At 40.5% G+C, this 20732-nt stretch overlaps 1 protein-coding gene across 9 annotated transcripts in view; it reads right to left on the reverse strand.

The window, feature by feature from the left end:
- Positions 1 to 20732, reverse strand: part of LOC100643595 (MICOS complex subunit Mic60) — a 115638-nt gene that overhangs the window by 78290 nt on the left and 16616 nt on the right. For all 9 annotated transcript variants that reach the window (XM_020867041.2, XM_012316917.3, XM_012316916.3 and 6 more), the window contains 3 exons: positions 17409 to 17567; positions 4981 to 5084; positions 4208 to 4395 (listed from right to left, as the gene is read on the reverse strand). In XM_020867041.2, coding sequence (XP_020722700.2) covers positions 4208 to 4395; positions 4981 to 5084; positions 17409 to 17567 — 451 coding nt within the window. The remainder of the gene's footprint in view (positions 1 to 4207; positions 4396 to 4980; positions 5085 to 17408; positions 17568 to 20732) is intronic.

Genomic DNA, 20732 nt, shown 5'->3' on the forward strand with positions numbered 1-20732 from the left:
TGAAACCCCCGCTAAGTGCATCCATTGTCAAGGAGAGCATCCTGCGAACTACAAAGGATGCTCAGCCTGCAAAACACTACATAATATTAAGTATCCAAAACTGAGACTCAAGGACATAACCATACAAGAACCTAAACCCCAAAAACTCACCTCACCATCAGTATCCTATGCGCAGGCAACACAAGGAAACGTAAACAACTCGAAAACACACAGTGTACACACAGAAAATAGAATTCCCACCCCACAAAACACAGACAACTTCACCAGACTCGATAAACTTATCGAGTAGCAAACTGAGCAAATTAACAACTTACTGTCACTACTCACACTCTTCATTGACAAATTCATACGCACAGAAGCAAAACAAAACCAATGCGAATAGCTCTGTGGAACGCGAACGGTCTAGCTCAGCACAAATTTGAACTAGAACTATTCTTAAAACAACAGGAAATCGATGTGATGCTCATATCCGAAACCCACTTCATCGACAAAAACTACCTCACAATACACGGCTACAACTTCTACCACACCCAACACCCCAGCGGAAAGGCCCATGGCGGCACCGGAATCATAATTAAATCAAACATTAAGCACTACGAACTTCCACCATTCCAGAAAGACTACCTCCAAGCAACAAACGTAGAAGACTATCATGGTACAATCACCACTTCAGCTGTATACTGCCCTCCCAGAAGACACTCCATCGCCAAAGAAGACTTTGACAACTTCCTGGACACCCTGGGCAATAGATTCATAGCTGGAGGAGACTACAACGCCAAACACACCCAATGGGGCAGCAGACTGGTTACAGTAAGAGGCAAGAACCTCCTCAACAGCATAATAACCAACAACCTCAACTACCTTACCACATACGAACCCACATACTGGCCCACCGACACAAACAAAATACCCGATCTGCTTGATTTCCTCATAACTAAAAATATCTCGTCAAGACACGTCCAAATCAATTCCTCGGCTGATCTCTCCTCTGATCACTCCCCCGTGATAGTAACAGTCAGTTCAACTATCATCGAGAATACACCTAATGACTCCATTCATAACCAACACACCAACTGGCAGCTCTTTAGAGAAGTCTTTACACACACAACTTCAGCCTCAACTTCATTAAAAACCAATGAAGAAATCGAAGCAGCCACGGAATACCTAAACACGAGCATAATAAAAGCTATCCGCTTCTCCACACTGGCAAAAACGTCCATCAGCAAACACGAATATCCCCAGTACATTTAAAAAAAAATAGCAGAAAAACGTAGACTAAGAAGAATATGGCAGACCCATAGAACACCGGAGGACAAACGCAAACTAAACAACGCAACTAGAAAATTATCCAAAACCATAAAAAACTACAATAATGACTGTTTTTACAAATATCTCGCCAGCTTGTCCCCCACGGCCGACTCCAACTACTCACTATGGAAGGCCTCCAGGAAACTCACGCGCCCCCCACAAATAATACCTCCAATCCGCCGCCCGCAAGTTGGATGGGCGCGTAGCCCTATAGAAAAAGCCAACCTATTTGCCAAACACTTGTCTGAAGTATTCAAACTCCATTCCTCCGTAGCTGCTGCGGACGTTACCGAATACCTGCATACTCCCTTCCAAATGTCCCCTCCTATTGAACCCTTCACTTCTGCAGAGATCATGGAAGCAATCAGTCGCCTAAACCCCAAGAAAGCAGCAGGTCACGACCTAATAGGAAATAAAGTAATCAAGGAACTTCCCATAAAAGGGATTGCACTCATCGCATCAATCTTTAACGCTATCCTCCGCCTTCAACACTTTCCCAAGGCTTGGAAAATCTCACTGATCACCCTCATCCCTAAACCCGGTAAACCAGTATATGAAACCAGCTCCTATCGCCCAATCAGTCTTTTACCTACCCTGTCTAAACTATTCGAGAGGATGCTCACGAATCGTCTCCTTCCACTCCTAGAAGAATTGAAAACACTCCCAGACCACCAATTCGGCTTCCGAAAACAACACTCAACAGTAAAGCAAATCCACCGCATAACCCACATGATCAGCCAAACCCTTGAAAAGAAAAAATACTGCTCAGCGGTATTCCTAGACATCCAACAGGCATTCGACAAAGTATGGCATGAAGGGCTACTTTACGAGCTCAAGAAGATCCTACCCCATCCATACTACTCCATCTTAAAATCCTACCTAACCAACAGACAATTCATAGTTAAATGCCTAGGCGCCACTTCCGCAACATTCCCAATAGAATCCGGCATACCCCAAGGTAGTGTCCTCGGACCCCTACTGTTCTCCATCTACACTGCCGACTTACCTATATCAAACGAGATAACAATAGCAACATTTGCCGAAGACGCAGCGCTATTAGCTACCCACGCAGACCCGGCAATTGCCTCATCCACTCTCCAGCGATGTCTCGACTCCATGGAAAAGTGGTTCCAAAAATGGGGCTTCAAAATAAACGAAAAAAAATCCTCACATGTAACCTTCACGTTCCGAAAACAAACCTGCCCCCAGGTCACCATTAACAACACAATAATCCCAAGCAAAGACTCCGTAAGATACCTGGGCATGACCCTGGAGAAGAGGCTAATTTGGAAAAAGCATATCTCAGAAAAAACAAAGCAACTAAAGGAAAAACTAAGAAAATTCTATTGGCTCACGGGTCGACGCTCCAAACTAAATATACAGAACAAAATAACCCTCTACAAGGCCGTAATAAAACCGGTCTGGACCTACGGAATCCAACTATGGGAAACAGCAAGTAATTCCAACATTGAAATACTCCAACGCTTTCAATCGAAAACGCTGAGATCCCTATTAAATGCACCCTGGTATGTTACCAACGAAACAATCCACCGTGACCTCAAGATACCTACAGTCAAAGATGAAATACACAAGTCCAGAAGCAGATATAACACAAGAGTCAACAACCACTACAACCCATTAGTCACCCAACTACTGGACACGACGGACCAGATCCGCAGACTAAAAAGAAAATACCCTCTAGATTAAATCCCTAGTTTCTAATAGAACCAACAATATAAAACTATTATAATCCATGTCATTGTATCACGCCAAATTAAGTTACTGAAAATTCTCAACGAGAATTGATTGTAAATATTCTAATAAATAAAAAAAAAGTCAAGAACGTGTTGGTGAATAAAGGGTGGACGACAATACCGTCCCATCGTCATCAAATCGTATCGCATTCGCCGCGCCAAGAAGAAGCAACGACAACACGATTGAACACGATGTTGATAAACGCGGGCCGGAAAATTAATTTCCATGTTTGGCCACAGTTGCTCGCTCGTTCCCTCCACAGAAATTCTCTTCATCTGCTAATTAGCAGACGCGACCCGATTTTCACAATCATATTCGACACTGTAATTATGCTTGTACTGTGATTCCGCGTTAACAACCATTAATAGAAACCGCCTCGATTTGCTTTTACAATGATTAACTTTAGTAACATACATTAAACTATGTATTTCTATCGGTTCTAATAGGGCTTTCAATATACACTTAAAACGTACTCTTTCCTATTTCTAATTTTCTATTTCATAATTCTTTTCTAACTAAAATAATTTAAATAATTAAAAAAGGAATCTTTGAGAGGATTTGAATGATATAGGTTTGAACGAAAGTTTTCAGCCCAAAATTTTTCTTGTCCAAAGTATACGTATCATCAGTGAATAAAAGGATATAAAGATATAACGTAGGTAATTGTGAACTTTTGAACAAAATCGCCGAATATGAATAAATAAAGATAAAATGTCGGTTATATTTAAATGAACTCGTTAATACGTAATATCTCTTCAGGTCGCACTATTTCTCCAACATATTTAACGATTCAGCGAAAATAAAGAATAATTTTTCAAAAATAAGTTAAATGTATCAAAAATAGTTCTGTTGCCAAGTTGGCTATTTTCATTTACATTTTATCTACCAATAATTAAAATATTTATTTCTATATTATACGATATATGCATATACATACGCGCATACACATACACACATATTGCAAATAAATAAAAAGCAAACAATATAATATATATAACAATATAATAAACAATATAATATATATAAATATAAAATTAAGAATAGGAAAGATTGTATTAGGAAAAAACAATAGATAACATTCTAAAATAACTACCAGTTCGATGACTGACAGTAAAACAAAATTCAAATCGAAAAAGGTACCTACCTGGCCCGATGAAGAATCTCGAATGTGTTAAGATTGCTCGCATCAATCGGCTTGTCCTCGATCTCACTTTGGGGAATGGGATTGGCGTTTTTAATCATCAAGTAGCTTTGAAGATAACTAAGGAAATAAACAGGCAGTGCAGCACCTTCCTCGGGTACCATGGCTAATCGTCTGGCCACCTCTTCCACCTGAAACGTAAAAACGGTAAACCATAAATTTGTCCTGTCCCTCGAATAACTCCTTATCATAAACTTTAAAATAATAAAATAACTAAATAAAACAAAAAGAAAGGATAGTAGCACCCGAACTGCAAAATTTTTTATCTGAATGTGTCTTATTGGCGGTATTTTAGATCGTTAAAGGCGATAATCAGAGGCAGTTTTCACAGAAATGAACAGTTTAAAAAATTTGGCCCTATGAACATTTGATCGACAAAGGTGTTAACTGTAGAAATCCGCGTAAGATCGTGATACGGCAATAGAACTGTAAGCGGTAACAACCAGCGGGCAGCATAACAAGCGATGTTGCAAAAGATGTTACAAAATTGCAAAACGCGACGGCCAAATATGTTCTCAGAGTTTATGCAATGTCTTGTATTTTTCAAATTTATTATATAGTTTTCAACTCAGGAAAAACAAGTGGTAAAGAGTTTACAAGGATTGAATAAAGCGTAGGAAACATTTTTGGGTGCTTCTACAGATAGCTGTATTTTTAACATATTCGTAGGACTTGAAATTTTGACGCAATAATAACAAAAGGCAATGTGAAATTACCTTGAGGAACCTTGCACGAAGCACGTCTTCTGGGAACACTCCCCTCTTCGCAGCCTCCTCTGGAATGCCTTGAATCGCTGCTTGCACCAAAGGATCCTCCTTGGCTGGCAGAACAGAACAGAATAAACAAACCTATTAACGAATTTTTCGCAAATAATACATTTGTTTCTGAAAACTGAAAAAACAATCGATCGTTAATCAATGCGATTAATATTTCGAATTTTATACGAGAAATTATTTGTTTAATATTTCCTACATCTCGTGTTCTTTCTATTATCTTTTGTCTTCGTTCGTTCGTTCGTTGTTACGTTATCGTTCTATGAAAGAACAGATCGAGTGTCATTATTATACATGGTGGTTGGTAACTGGTGGTACAAGCGGAAAGGGGATGATTCTACGCGAAAAAAGAAGTCGAAAATATAGAATAAAAATTTTTCGTTTGAGGCTTTGTTTTCGAGAAAATCGACTTAGAAATTTAATTAGAAGAGCAGAAGTATGTGTTCGGCAGAATGAGCAACATTTTCAGCAATTTTTGTAATAATAAACTTTATGATTACTTCATATTATTTCATTATGTATTCCTAATTTTCTGTTACGGTAAAAGCTAATATCCATCGAGACAACGATCTACAGTGAGATCCGTTATAACGAGACGTGATAAAGTGCACGCGTATCGAACGAAAATTCAAAGTCGATTTTTTCGAAAACAAAGCCTCAAACGAAAAATTTTTATTCTATACTTTCGACTTCTTTTTTCGCGTAGAATCACGCCCTTTCCGCTTGTACCACCAGTTACCAACCACCCTGTATATGAGACTAATGCACAGATCAATTGGTAAAACTGCGGAAGGCTACGTCATCTGCAACTTTTTTTTTTATTTATTTATTAAAATTCACAATTTGTCCAATTTGGACATTTGGTGGAATTTTTTTAACGGTTAAATTAGCATGTTGGTGGCTACCCCCAGCCGGGTACCATCCTCGTGTTTGTTAGGTTATGTCCTTTATAAGGTCTGCTGGGTGCTTCCTTTTTAGTCTTCTGTCCATATTTATGGTTTTGTATGTTTCCGCAGCTAGCCGGTTTGTGTGTGTTGCTATTCTTGATTTGTATTTCTCGGAGTATCTGCTAATTTCTTCCTTGACCGTTGGCATTCCCAGGTCCCTCCGTATGTCTTCGTTTCTGATGTACCAAGGTCCGTTTACTATTGTTCTAAGGATTTTAGCTTGTATTACCTCTATTTTGTTTATATGGCTCATTGCTACCGTCCCCCATAATGGTATTCCGTACGTCCAGATTGGTTTTATGATCGTTATATATATTTTTAATTTATTTTCTATGCTTAATTTGGATTTTCGGCTTGTTAGCCAATGCATTTGTCTCCCTGTTTTCTGTATTTCTTCTACTATTGATTTGATGTGTAGTTTCCAGGTGAGTTTTTGATCTAAGTGGAGTCCTAGGTATTTGACATGCTTTGTTTGCGTTATATGCGTGCCGTTCAATAGGATGTTTGGTGGTATCTTTTTTCGTAGCGTGAATGTAATATGGTTGCATTTATTGGGGTTTGCTTTTATTTGTTTTTCTTGTAGCCAGTTTTCTATTTTTATGATATGTTCTTGTAGTATTTTGACTGCAGTTTCTGGGTTAGTATGCCTGACTAGTATAGCTGTGTCGTCCGCGAATGTCAATACTGTGCTGTTGGTAGTTGTTGGTATGTTCGCCGTGTATAATGTGTATAGTATTGGGCCTAGGACGCTTCCTTGTGGTACCCCGGCCTTGATGTCTTTAACTTGAGAATGTGTGTCCTTGATTTTTATTACGAAGGTTCTGCTGCTTAGGTAGGATTTTATTAAGTGATGTATTTGCTCCGGGAATTGTTTCCTAATTGTTTGTAGTAGACTTTCATAGTTAATTTTATCGAATGCTTTCTCTATGTCTATAAAGAGGGCTGTGCAGTATTCCTTGTTTTCCAGTGCTACTATTATTTCGTTTATAAGCCTGTGCATTTGCTCTATCGTGGAGTGTTTGATTCTGAAACCAAATTGGTGATCCGGTATTAGTTTTTTTTGTCTCTATTATTGTTTTTATCCGGCAATATATTATTTTTTCCAGTATTTTGGAAAATACTGGAAGCAGTGATATTGGTCTGTAAGATGCAGTTTGGTGCGGGTCTTTGCCTGGTTTATGTAACATTTTGATCTGTGCTAATTTCCATGGTTTGGGGAAGTATTGAATTCTTAGAATTGCATTGAATATTATTGTCATTAGTCTTATTGCTTTTGGCGGAAGGTTTTTCAAGATTTTACCATTGATTAGGTCGATTCCTGGCGCTTTGTTGTTTTTTGTTTTATCAATTATGTTTCTAATTTCTTGTGCCGATGTTTTAGGTATGGTGTATTCCTTGTCGGCTGTGGTAGTAGTGGTTTGTGGATTCTCCTCCGTATGACTTTTGAGGTTGCTGTTGTTGATAATGTGTGGTGTGAATGTGTTGCAGAGGTGGTTGGAGAATTCTTCAGCTTGTTCTTCGTTGCTTCTTGCCCATGTGTTATCTGCTTTTCTGATTGCCGGGACGGGTATTATCGGCTTCCTTATTTTTTTCGTGGCTTTCCATAGTGAATAGTTGGTGTTCTCGTGTGTGGAGAGTGTCCCTATGAACTTTGCGAATTCATTATCGCTGTGCTCCTTTATTTTGTTTTTTATTTCCTTTGCAAGTTTGTTTAAGTGTTTTTTGTTTTCTCGGGTTCTGTATTTTTGCCATTTTGCTTTTGCTTTTCTTTTTTCTTTGATTTTGTCGAGTATTTCTTGCGGGATTGTTATTGTTTGTCTGCTGGTTGGTTCGGGTGTAGTGGTTGTCCTTGCTGCTTCTTGAATAGTTGCTGTCAATGTTGCTACTGCCTGTTCTATGTGTTCAGGAGTTTTTAACGGGATGTTGCAGTTTATTTTGCTTTCTATTATTTCTATGCCATTTGGTGGTTTTATTGCATAGTGTTTCTGGTTTGCTATAGTGTATTGGTTTGTTTCTGTATTCAATTATTATGGGTGTATGATCGGAGCTGAGCTCGAGGTTGGGTGTTATTTTTAGTTTATTTGTGTTTAGTCCCCTTGTAACTGCAAAGTCCAGAAGATCTGGTTTTTTGTTCAGGTCAATCGGCCAATGTGTCGGTGTTCCTGTGGATAATATATTGAGGTTATTATTTCTAATGTATTTTTCCAGTGTTCTACCTCGAGGTGTAATGTTTCTTGACGCCCATAGCGTGTGCTTTGAGTTGTAGTCTCCCGCTGCGATATACTTGTCCCCTAGGTCCTGGAAGTATTCTTCCCACATTTGTGTTGTTATTTTGTGTCGCGGAGGCACATATACTGCTGACAACTGGAAGTAGTTGCTGCTAGTTTGAACTGTAACAGTGGTTGCTTGTAAATATTCTTTGTTAACTTGGCTGTGTAGATAATGTTTGATATCGTTTCTAACTATCACTGCTGTCCCTCCGTGAGCTTTTCCTGAGGGGTGTTTGGTATCATATATGGTGTAGTATGGTATTTTCAAGTAGCTTTTTGTAGTGAAGTGTGTTTCTGAGACAAGTAGTATGTCTATATTATTATTGTATATGAATGTTTTAATTTCGAGGGCCCGTTGTTGTAGGCCGTTTGAGTTCCAGGCTGCTATTTTTAGAGTGTCCGTTTTTATTTTTTGCTTAGCACGTTTGTAATTAGTTGTAGCATGACTGTGATTTGTTGGGTTTGCTGTTTGAGTACTGCGTTTTGTTCGCTTATCATTCTGGTTAGCATTTCGGTGTTCTTTATGGATTGTTTGAGCAGTTCTTTGATTTCTGCAGTGTCGTTGTTACTATTGTTGTGGTATTGGTTGTCTGTGTGTGTCGATTGACTGGTTACTTGAGCGTAGCTTAGACTACCAATGGTGTTGGTGCTGTTGGGTTTGGTGTTTGTTGCGTGCTCTGTATTTGGTATTATCTCGGGTTTTGTGCTGTCCTGTTGGGCTTGTGTGTTAGTGATTGTCCTGCTTCGTAGGGGCGGGAACAGTTTACGTTGTAATTGTTTTCTTACTTCACATCCTTTATAGCTGGCTGGGTGGTTTCCGTTACAGTTGTAGCATTTAACTTTTTCTATTTTTCCAGAATATGGGCAGTGTATAGTTAAGTGATTTTTTGCGCACTTGACGCAAGCTGGGCTTCTGTTGCAATAATTTTTAGTGTGTCCGTATTGTTGACACCGCATGCATTGAGATATATCTTTTTTGTGTCGTGGTGGTTCGACTGTTACTATTGTGTTTCGTATTTGTTTGATATCATATATTTCCTTGTTATTGTTTCTGGGTTCCAGTTCTATTAAGAATAGTGGTAATGGTTGCTTTGTGTCGAATCTTATTATATTGTTTATTGTTCTTGTTTGATGACCAATTTTAGCTAACTCATCGCTTAGTTTATGTATGTTCGTTTTAGGATGCAATCCTCTTATGACAATTTTATAGCTCCTTTCAGTTTTAAGCTGATACGTGTGGTAAATAGCATTTTTTTCTTTTAATGCTTTTATAACTTTTCTAAATGTTTCTGGGGTGTTTGTTTGTATTTTTACTTGTTCCAATTTTGTTTGCTTTATTGTGTAGCTGTTTTTCTCATCTAGATTATTTAGTAAATCGATGAGCGGGTCTATTATTTGGGCCTCAACAAAGATTGGTGATGGTTTTGTAATATGATTTGTTTGGATAGTGGTTTTATTTATGGGGTCAGCGTCTATTTCTTCCGTTAGTGAGCTGAAGGAGTTACTTAATGGTAATTCTTGCAGCCATCGCTGCTTTTCTGTAGCTGGGTTTCCTATGGCACTTATGTCTGTAGTTGTTTTGCGTTTTTTGCTAGCCTTCGCTAGCTTCCAGCTTTCGTCCTGGTAGTATCTTTCATATTCTGAATTGCTATCTTCCTGTCCCCGATGCTCTTTTGTTTCTTCTGTCTCCATGTTAATTTGTTTGTTTTTTATATAATATGTTTCTCCTTTTGTTGCTATGTTTATAGTTGGTATCTGCATTGCTATTTTATTTCCTCCTCACTATCACTTTGCAGCACTATTACTTTGAAGCACTTTTTCACTATTCACTTATACCTGGAGAGGACGACCGTCTAGACACGTCCGTCCTCCTCGGCTGTCCTAGCAGGAGTCCCTGCAACTTATTGCATGATTTTTGGATATGTTCTAGAAATTGATATTTTCAACCACTCTTTGAGCAGTGAAGACTCGAATAGACGTGTCGTGTCAAGTTAACACACTGCGTTAGTATTGGCGAGAGAAGTCGGATGTGTTTAGGAAAGGCGGCTAACGGCGTTAAGAGAGGGAAAACTCGCTCTCAGAGAAAATGACTACGGAATTAAAACTCATAATCACAACTAAAATCGCTAGGTCGCCTCCTGCCTATATTCACGAACAGATAATAGAACAATTAAGGCAACTTGTAAATGACATTGCAGGAATTCACAACTATAGCGTTAAACAGCTAAACTTGAATCAAGCAAAAGTAACTCGGGCAATTAAAATGAAATTAAAACTGAAAGCAGCTATAAGGTTGTCGTTAGAGGTGTGATGACGTGAGGCGATTGTAAATGTTGGAATTATTAAAGCGAAATACATATCGTCAATCGAAAAACTGCAAATAACGCGAATAACTGGAGAACATTATGAAACGTAAATCTCTTTCGTTGTAACATGATATTTTATAAAGGCTGAATACTACAGGTTACAGGTGAAACATGTAGATCTATGGTAGCAGTCAACACATCATAGAAGAACTAACAATAGTTCCTCTATGCTTCTCTTCGGAATAGAAGATTTTTTAAAATTATCGAGTTTTAAAGAGAAAATAAGCCAGTTTATTTGCATAATTAACAGAAATTAAATGCGCGCAGGGTGAGAAAGGGGGTGTAACTGTTAAAAGAGCGCGAAATTACCACCCTTATTTCACCGATATTTCAAACTGAAATTTCCAGTGGAAAATTAATTAACATCGGACAACGTTGACACACTCACTCCCCTAACCCGATTCCTCTTTAACAAATCACATTACACCAGATGCCGTGCTTGTACCGACATACATTACTTTGCATATTACGAAATTTTGCGAAATTTTGTTCGGCACATGGAGAATGCGTGACAAATGGTCAGAAAATTTATTCGTTCGGTGGCGATACTTGCGCCGTAATATCGGCACTGCGATGAAAAAAAAAAAGAAAAAACAGAAAACAATGGTAATTGTTACCTGGAAAACAGTGGTAATTGTTCTTTGAAGCCATTGAGAGACAAACTGATCAACTCTGTTTTTTACGAAATTCTCCACTCACGATTCACAAGGGAACGTGTTTTCTTTTTCGCGTTTACATATTCATGTTCAGTTCGCTGTTGAGTGCCGAAGCGTGCAGACGTGTCTCTAGTGCTCAGTGAAGTTCGAAAGCAACACGTGTCACCCAACCGTCGAAAGTGAACACAGCGTGCTCCTATCCTCCCAAGTGTTTCCTATCCGTCAGGGAGAAGAAAATCCCACGCACCTAACCCCAACCCGAATTTTGCCTCATAGCCCCACGACTATGATGATGGCCCAGCATTCACGACCAGGCTCTCCTGAACAAACACACAACTACCCCGCGCTACCCCCTCCGTGACAAAAGTGCAGCAGATCCCCCCGTGCCAACGACGCCAATAAGTCGAAAAAACGCAAAATTGAAACATCAAAAACAAACTCGAACGAACAGCCATCAATACAAATTAACACTCACAACAGGTTCGCAGTATTGGAATCCTCAAACGACGCCATGGAAATCGCAGATCCGCCATCAAACCATCACGCACAGAGAACCCCCCCCTCCACCGCCAATATTTGTTGATGATGTCATCGACATCCAAACAATGATCAAGTCCTTAGAGAGAGAGAGAGAGATATCTCCAAGGAGGACTACAACTTGAAGATAACCAACAACAAAGTCAAAATCCTGCCGACGAACCCAGAAGCCTACAGGAAGCTTACCAAGATACTTAGGGCCCTGAACGTCAACTTCCATACCTATCAACTCAAAGAAGAAAGGCCTTTCCGGTGGTGCAGACATCGACGAGCTAAAAATAGAACTATCGAAACTCGGCCACGAAGTCACCAATGTCAGCAACATAAGGCATAGAGTCACAAAAGACCCGCTATCCCTATTTTTCATCGATTTAAAACAGAAACCTAACAACAAGGAAATCTACAATATCAGTCGCCTAATGAACATCATTGTAAAATTCGAACCACCGCAAATCAAAAAGGAGATAGTCCAATGCAAAAGGTGCCAAAGATACGGGCACACGCAGAAATACTGCAACCACACCTTCCGCTGCGTCAAATGTGCAGGAACACACCCCACCGACCAATGCAGGAAATCACCGGAAACCCCAGCGAAGTGCATCCACTGTCAAGGTGACCATCCTGCCAACTACAAAGGCTGCTCAGCCTATAAAACCCTGTACTCAAACAAGTATCCCAAACTTAGAACAAAAGAGGTAAATTACCAAACACCCAGCTCGCCGAAATTCACTTTTACCCCAATCCCCCCAACCAACCAAACACCCAGCCCTATCAAACTCACCACCCCCTCAAACTCCTATGCCCAAGCGGTACAAGGCACTCAAAATACACCAAATAGCCACAGGGATCCTCCCCAAAATAGTGCCCCCACCTCACCTAACACAGACAACGTCTCTAGACTTGAAAAGCTAATAGAGAAACAATCAGAGCAAATAAACAATTTGCTATCGCTATTAACACTCATCATGGATAAATTAATACGCCCCGACACAAAATAAAACCAAGACGCATAGCTCTGTGGAATGCCAACGGTCTAGCGCAACGCAAACTTGAGCTAGAACTCTTCCTAAAACACCAGCTAATCGACATAATGCTCATATCTGAAACTCACTTCACCGACAAAAACTACCTGAACATAAACGGATACAAGTTCTACCATACCCAACACCCCAGCGGAAAGGCCCACGGCGGCACCGGAATCATAATCAAGTCAAACATAAAGCACTACGAACTTCCACCATTCCAGAAAGACTACCTCCAAGCAACAAACGTAGCAATAGAAGACTGTCACGGTACAATCACCACTTCAGCTGTATACTGCCCTCCCAGACACTCCATCGCCAAAGAAGACTTCGACTACTTCCTGGACACCCTGGGCAATAGATTCATAGCCGGAGGAGACTACAATGCTAAACACTACAATGCTACCCAATGGGGTAGCAGACTGATTACAGTAAGAGGCAAAAACCTCCTCAACAGCATAATAACCAACAACCTCAACTACCTTACCACATACGAACCCACACACTGGCCCACCGACACAAACAAAATACCCGATCTCCTTGATTTCCTCATAACTAAAAATATCTCGTCAAGACACGTCCAAATCAATTCCTCGGCTGATCTCTCCTCTGATCACTCCCCCGTGATAGTAACAGTCAGTTCAACTATCATCGAGAATACACCTAATGGCTCCATTCATAACCAACACACCAACTGGCAGCTCTTTAGAGAAGTCTTTACCCACACAACTTCAGCCTCAACCTCACTAAAAACCAATGAAGAAATCGAAGTAGCCACGGAATACCTAAACACGAGCATAATAAACGCTATCCGCCTATCCACACCGGCAATAACGTCCATCAGCAATCACGAATACCCCCAGTACATATTAAAAAAAATAGCAGAAAAACGTAGACTAAGAAGGATATGGCAGACCCATAGAACACCGGAGGACAAACGGAAACTAAACAACGCAACTAGAAAACTATCCAAAACCATAAAAAACTACAATAATGACCGTTTTCACAAATATCTCGCCAGCCTGTCCCCCACAGCCGACTCTAACTACTCACTATGGAAAGCCTCCAGGAAACTCACGCGCCCCCCACAAATAATACCTCCAATCCGCCGTCCGCAGGGTGGATGGGCGCGTAGCCCTATAGAAAAAGCCAACCTATTTGCCAAACACTTGTCTGAAGTATTCCAACCCCATTCCTCCATAGCTGCAGCGGATGTCACCGAATACCTGCATACTCCCTTCCAAATGTCCCCTCCTATTCAACCCTTCACTTCTGCAGAGATCATAGAAGCAATCAGTCGCCTAAACCCCAAGAAAGCAGCAGGTCACGACCTAATAGGAAATAAAGCAATCAAGGAACTTCCCATAAAAGGTATTGCACTCATCGCATCAATCTTTAACGCCATCCTCCGCCTTGAACACTTTCCCAAGGCGTGGAAAATCTCACTAATCACCCTCATCCCCAAACCCGGTAAACCAATATATGAAACCAGCTCCTATCGCCCAATCAGTCTTTTACCTACCCTGTCTAAACTATTCGAGAGAATGCTCACGAATCGTCTCGTTCCACTCCTAGAAGAATTGAAAACACTCCCAGATCACCAATTTGGCTTCCGAAAACAACACTCAACAGTAGAGCAAATCCACCGCATAATCCACATGATCAGCCAAACCCTTGAAAAGAAAAAATACTGCTCAGCGGTATTCCTAGACATCCAACAGGCATTCGATAAAGTATGGCATGAAGGGCTACTCTACAAGCTTAAAAAAATCCTACCCCACCCATACTACTCCATCCTAAAATCCTACCTAACCAACAGACAATTCATAGTTAAATGTCTAGATGCCACTTCCGCAACATTCCCAATAGAATCCGGCATACCACAAGGTAGTGTCCTCGGACCCCTACTATTCTCCATCTACACTGCCGACTTACCCATATCAAACGAGGTAACAATAGCAACATTTGCCGACGACACAGCACTATTAGCTACCCACGCAGACCCGGCAATTGCCTCAGCCACTCTCCAGCGAAGTCTCGACGCCATGGAAAAGTAGTTCCAAAAATGGGGCTTCAAAATAAACGAAAAAAATCCTCTCATGTAACCTTCACGCTCCGAAAACAAACCTGCCCCCAGGTCACCATTAACAGCACAATAATCCCAAGCAAGGACTCCGTAAGATACCTGGGCATGACCCTGGACAGGAGGCTAATTTGGAAAAAGCATATCTCAGAAAAAACAAAGCAACTAAAGGAAAAACTAAGAAAATTCTATTGGCTCACGGGCCGACGCTCTGAACTAAACATACAGAACAAAATAACCCTCTAAGGCCGTAATAAAACCTGCCTGGACCTATGGAATCCAACTATGGGGAACAGCAAGTAACTCCATCATTGAAATACTCCAATGCTTCCAATCGAAAACGCTAAGATCCCTATTAAATGCACCCTGGATGTTACCAACGAAACAATCCACCATGACCTCAAGATACCCACAGTCAAAGAGGAAATAGCAAAATATAGCTGCAGATATAGCAAAAGAGTCAACAAACACCGAAACCCCCTAATCACTGGACTACTTGAAACGACGGACCACATTCGCAGGCTGAAGAGACACTACCCGCTAGACCTAAACGACAGATTCAATTAGTTATTTAATAATGTAATATTTACTTATTTATAATACTTACTCACACATTATACTTATCTATAATATGTATTAACTTATTATAAATATTAGCCATGTTACTGTGCCACGCCAGAAAAATTGCTGAAAATTCTCAACGCGAGAATTGATTGTAATTTAAATAAACAATAAAAAAAAAAAATATTCATGTTGAAGGGGCGAAAACTCTTAAGCATAGCAGGGCTATGTACGGCGGTACTAATTCTGCTTACTCAAGAGAAACGAACGAATCACAATATATCATAGTCATATAGAACGTAGAAGATCACTAATCGTTGGGATTTTTACCATTTTTACGAAAGAAAACGGTGATTAGATCAACAAACAAGTTGTTAGGTAGGTAATTATCAAATTCTACCCAAGTGTAAAATTATAAAATTATTTCTATAATATCTTAAAATTTTGAGATTGGTTCTGTCGTTAGTTGTAATCTTCCTTCATGACTTCTTTCTGACTAAAAAGCATGACCTTTGTGTGGAATTCTCTTGTTCATTGCAGATCGGGATAACCGGTTTGCTAACATCATCGGCTACGAACCGTCCTCTAGTCCCACGAAACCACAAATTGCGTCACGTTTCAGTATTCTAATTCAATGTATTCTGCCGCGCAACATATCTGCACTCCATCCCGCGCGGCTCGACAGCCAACGGTCTACGTGCCGTCCTTCGAACCCTCCATAGGCCCAAGGACCCACCATAAAGTTGAAATCCTAACTGCATTGTTCGCACACATGGTTTAAGTCAAACTGTTTGCCTGAGAAGACTTTCTAATTCTAGAAGTGTTTTCAGCTGGTTTTTTTAGAAGGGTCCTTGGGTTTATTAGGCGCTCTTAAGAATTACGGAGAAAGCGGGTAGTGGCCTAACGAAAAAAGCGGAGATCTACCTAACGGAAAATCTGAGTTTTCCCATAAACAATGTCGCCTAGGACCCACGTTGGTAGGAGGCTTCTTCCTCCTATCTTCCTTCCTAACATTGGTCATAACCAATCGGCATCGGGGATCATTGCCCTCACTTTCCTAACTAAAAATGTAAGCAACGAATCCGCGTTCTTCGTTCAAAGGGAACACCCATACCGAGCTTTCCTCCGTACTCACACCAGAACGAACATCAGAGTTTCTCTAGCTCCGACGGAGAGTTCATACAGTTCTAACGGCTCTCAGAGTTCCTACGGCTCTCACGGTGCCTAGAGTTTCCTATAGCTCCGACTAGAGAGTTTCTCTAGCTCCGACGGAGAGTTCCTACGGCTCTCACGGTGCCTAGAGTTCCCATAGCTCTCACAGTCAGTCTATTCCAGTCAATTAGTCAGTCTTTTCCAGTCAGTCAGTTCAAGTCATTCAGTCAAGTCAGACGGTCGAGGTCAAGCAGTCGACGTCTATTCTGTTGATTCGATTCAGTCAAAGTCGGATCTGATAAATCGCTACGTCTACTACGACCCGAGAGCCTTCATCTATCAGATTGGCAGTCAGAATCTGAACAAGATCAAGGCAATCCCCATACTCAGCGACGTTACTAGTGTGTGTGATTATACGAAGTTGTTAGAAAATATATAAGTTATAACACTGTTAATCACGGAGTTATATCATTTCAACCACCCCTATTGTCTTAACGGAAATCAGGGGATCGATCTATTCGCGGCGTCGATTATTATAATCGTAACGGGAATTTACGACTCCCGTTGACGTGTTTCCTCGCGATTGCGTCTCCCCGCGATTGATCGAATTTACACAAAGGAATTCCATTTTAATCCATTCGAAGTATACTAATATCAGATCACAATCGCGACAGAGGTAAAACAACGTTATTATTATAAATATTATAAAACTTGATAGCTTTTGTTGGCATCAAAGGAAGGAACGTAGATTATTTGAAAATATATTGGAGTGCTTACGTGCTGCCTTGCTGACGGCCTTGATTTCCGGTTCCAGAGGCCTAATGACTTCCTCTACGGGCGCACCTGCTGGTGCTGATTTAACAGCTCGAGCTAAGGCTTGGCAAGCTGACCAAAGAATTTGAGCATTCGATGCACCCCTTTCTTCCTCCATGCGAGCTGTAACAGAAAGCAGTACAGAAGACATTATGAAACATAATCGAAATAAAAATACAGTTACACACACGTGTATATTGTAGTATCGTGGACAAAAGGCCTAAGATATCGGCCGAACCGTAAACAATGTCGCGAGAGCCGCGGCATCGTCGGGTACATCAATGTGTCGTCGGTCCTTTCAAGTGGATAGTTTCGTGGAAAGGGCCTGCGTGACCCTGGCCACGGGCGTTTCGGGACACGTGTCCGATAGGACGAGAAAAGACAAAGAGACGCTAAAGGGAGTGTTAGTTGAGACGCCGGCGAGAACGAATGCAAAAGGTGCACAGTGTGAGTTGAGAAGCGAGAGCGTGCGAGTGCAGAAGCCGAAGACTAGAGTTATAGAGTTGCGAGAGTGATTTGAGTAGAATAAGATTTTTGCGTTTAGTTCAAGTTGAACATTTATCGTTCTCTGTCCAATTAATCTCTGTTATTTTTATTTATCTTAAATAAATAGTATTAGGAGAATTTTACAAATCTAAATTATCCTAATCCTATCCTTTTTCCGATAGTACAATATGGTAATGATATCTAGCATCAGATACCACATAAGCTTTTACACTTAGATTCAATTTCCTTAATCCTTAATCGTATTCGTACATAATTTTAATTATCGGCGACTCGATAATATAATTCTTTTCTCCATTTTATCAAATTTTATTCTATAGAAAGAAAGAAACGGAACGAGACAACGAATAAAAATAGATTTTTACGTAAAAGGCGGTTGAATAGCCGCTTATTCGCCCCTTCTTACTCGTGGCTAGTCTTTCGGCTAACGGCCTAGCGTCAAAGATCGGAGGATCGCTTGGTTTCATCGTTAAATAATGCAGCCTCAAAGAGCCACGTTTCTCGTTTCGTCAATTGAGTCGCCGAACAGCGAGCGAATGGAAGAAACATCGGAAAGAATTTACGAACTCGTCTCTCGTTGAAAATGCACAAACGTGCAGGATATGTACATATATGTACGTATATCGTTTGAAGAGGCTGGGGAACGGATATTTCAGCTGAAAAGCGACGGATTCGATGTGCCTTTTAACGGAGCTTTTTAGTCGACAGTCTCTTTCAAACGTGTAATATCCTCTGAAGTATAATGTCTTGCTAAGTTATGCACCGTGACAAGGAAGGGATCAAGGTAGATATGAGGACTTGTTACGTCGCGTGAGATGGTCCGCGCGACGTCCTTCATTGTCTGACCGTCAAGGCTCAAGCGCCATTATACAGACCCTCAATAAACCTAAGGCCCCATCATATCTGGCTCTTATTAGCTGGCAGGAACCTTTAATCCTGCAAGTATTTTCAGTTTACGGCTGGTCCTTAGAACAGTCCTTAGGTTTATTGCACGTTCTTACAAATTACGGAGAAAGCGGATATTTGTCTAACGGAAAAGCGGGTTTTCCCATAAACAATGTCGCCAATGAGCCACGTTGGTAGGAGGTTTCTTCCTTCTATCTTCATTCCTAACGTTGGTCATAGCCAATGGGCATCGCGGATCGTTATCTTCACTTTCCTAATGAAAAGTGTGAGCAACGAATCCGCTTTCTTCATACAACAAAGACACCCATACCGAGCTTTCCTCCGTAATCACACAAGAACGAACTTTACTTATTCTCCTAACTACAGAGCAGTCACTTCATCTCTATACTTGTTCTCACGACTGCAGAACAGTCAACTTTTGCTCTAGACGTCCACAGTAATAGTCCAAGTCAGTTAACATCAACTCAAGTTAAAACACAGTTCAAGGAACAGCAGGAGTCAGAAGTCAAGTCATCAGAATCTCCAAGTCGAAGACAGTCAATCGACAGAAGATACATTATCATAGTCGCCAACACGAAGTGAGTCTCAGGTCGTACTCATTCGTAGTTTGTCATTCCACTTACGTAACCTTGTATCTCATTGAAGTTGTTGGAGCGTTAAAAATAGATATTAACCTGTTAATATCAGCGTTATATTCATTCGACCACCCTTATTATCTGGACCGAAATAAGGGATCGAACAATTCGTGGCGTCGATTAGTTAAATCGTAACGGGAATTTACGACTGCCATCGGCGCGCTTCTTCGAGATCGCGTTTCCCCGCGAACCGTCGAAAGTTTAGGACTAGCACGCGGAAGGAAACTTTCGCGGCGAGAAATATGCAGGAACATATCGTTATAAGTGGTTTAGACATTTTAAAATTGCAAACAATTGTAACATTCTTGGAAAATATTGCGTCATCCTGATAATTTCCACCATCTTTTTTTGTATTTGATTACCCTCCCACTAATTTCACTTGATCGTTGCTGTAAATCACTATCGTGATTTAAACTCCACTTATGTAACTCATCAGTCATACGTTTGGATGACATTCGAACACTCAATCTGTTTATTCGTATCGTCGATTCGACTTCTAATTGAAGATTTCGCTTTCATTTTCTGCACGAGACTCTATATAATATCGATGTATCTGCAGAATTGGATCGTTTCCATTAATAGCCAAGATAATGAAACTTGTATGTACACTTCACGAGTGCATGCAACCTTATAACTCGTTTCATGTAAAAAGAGAAATACAACAAGAGAAAACAACGGCGAAAAATATATCAACCGAAACTCCTTGAAACACTGCATCGTAATTAAAATATTAAAAGATGTAAATCCAATAACGTAAATTGACTCTAAAAAGAAAGACGCTGCAAATAAAACATCGTATTAACACAACATAACATTAACCTTTAATGATTTACCTTTTCAAATCGTTATCGTTAAACTCTCATTTTCATTCGTCCAATCTTTCATTTACGATCCGTCCTTTTATGCCCTTCTTTTCTTTAGTGTTCCAATATTTTGTTTTAACAATTTTGCCCTGCTCGCTTCTATATTTCATTCTCTGTTCCCATTTTATCCCATTTCCCCCCACCCCCTATTCCTAAACCCGCGACCTTGTTTTGCTCTCAACGAAGCGACCGACCAACGATGCAACAAAAACGACAAAAGCGGCAAAAGGACGAATTCCGAGTCAGCCGAATCGATTTCTCGTCGATATGAACGCACGTCGCTCTCTTTCGGGGCAAACGCAAATGAGGAAATTCATCGAGCGCGTAAACGACCGTGTATCGAAAACAAGCGCTCCCCGTTCGGCCGACATTCAGATATA

The sequence above is a fragment of the Bombus terrestris genome, chromosome 15 (genome assembly GCF_910591885.1).
Source record: "Bombus terrestris chromosome 15, iyBomTerr1.2, whole genome shotgun sequence".
In the NCBI taxonomy this organism is placed as follows: domain Eukaryota; kingdom Metazoa; phylum Arthropoda; class Insecta; order Hymenoptera; family Apidae; genus Bombus; species Bombus terrestris.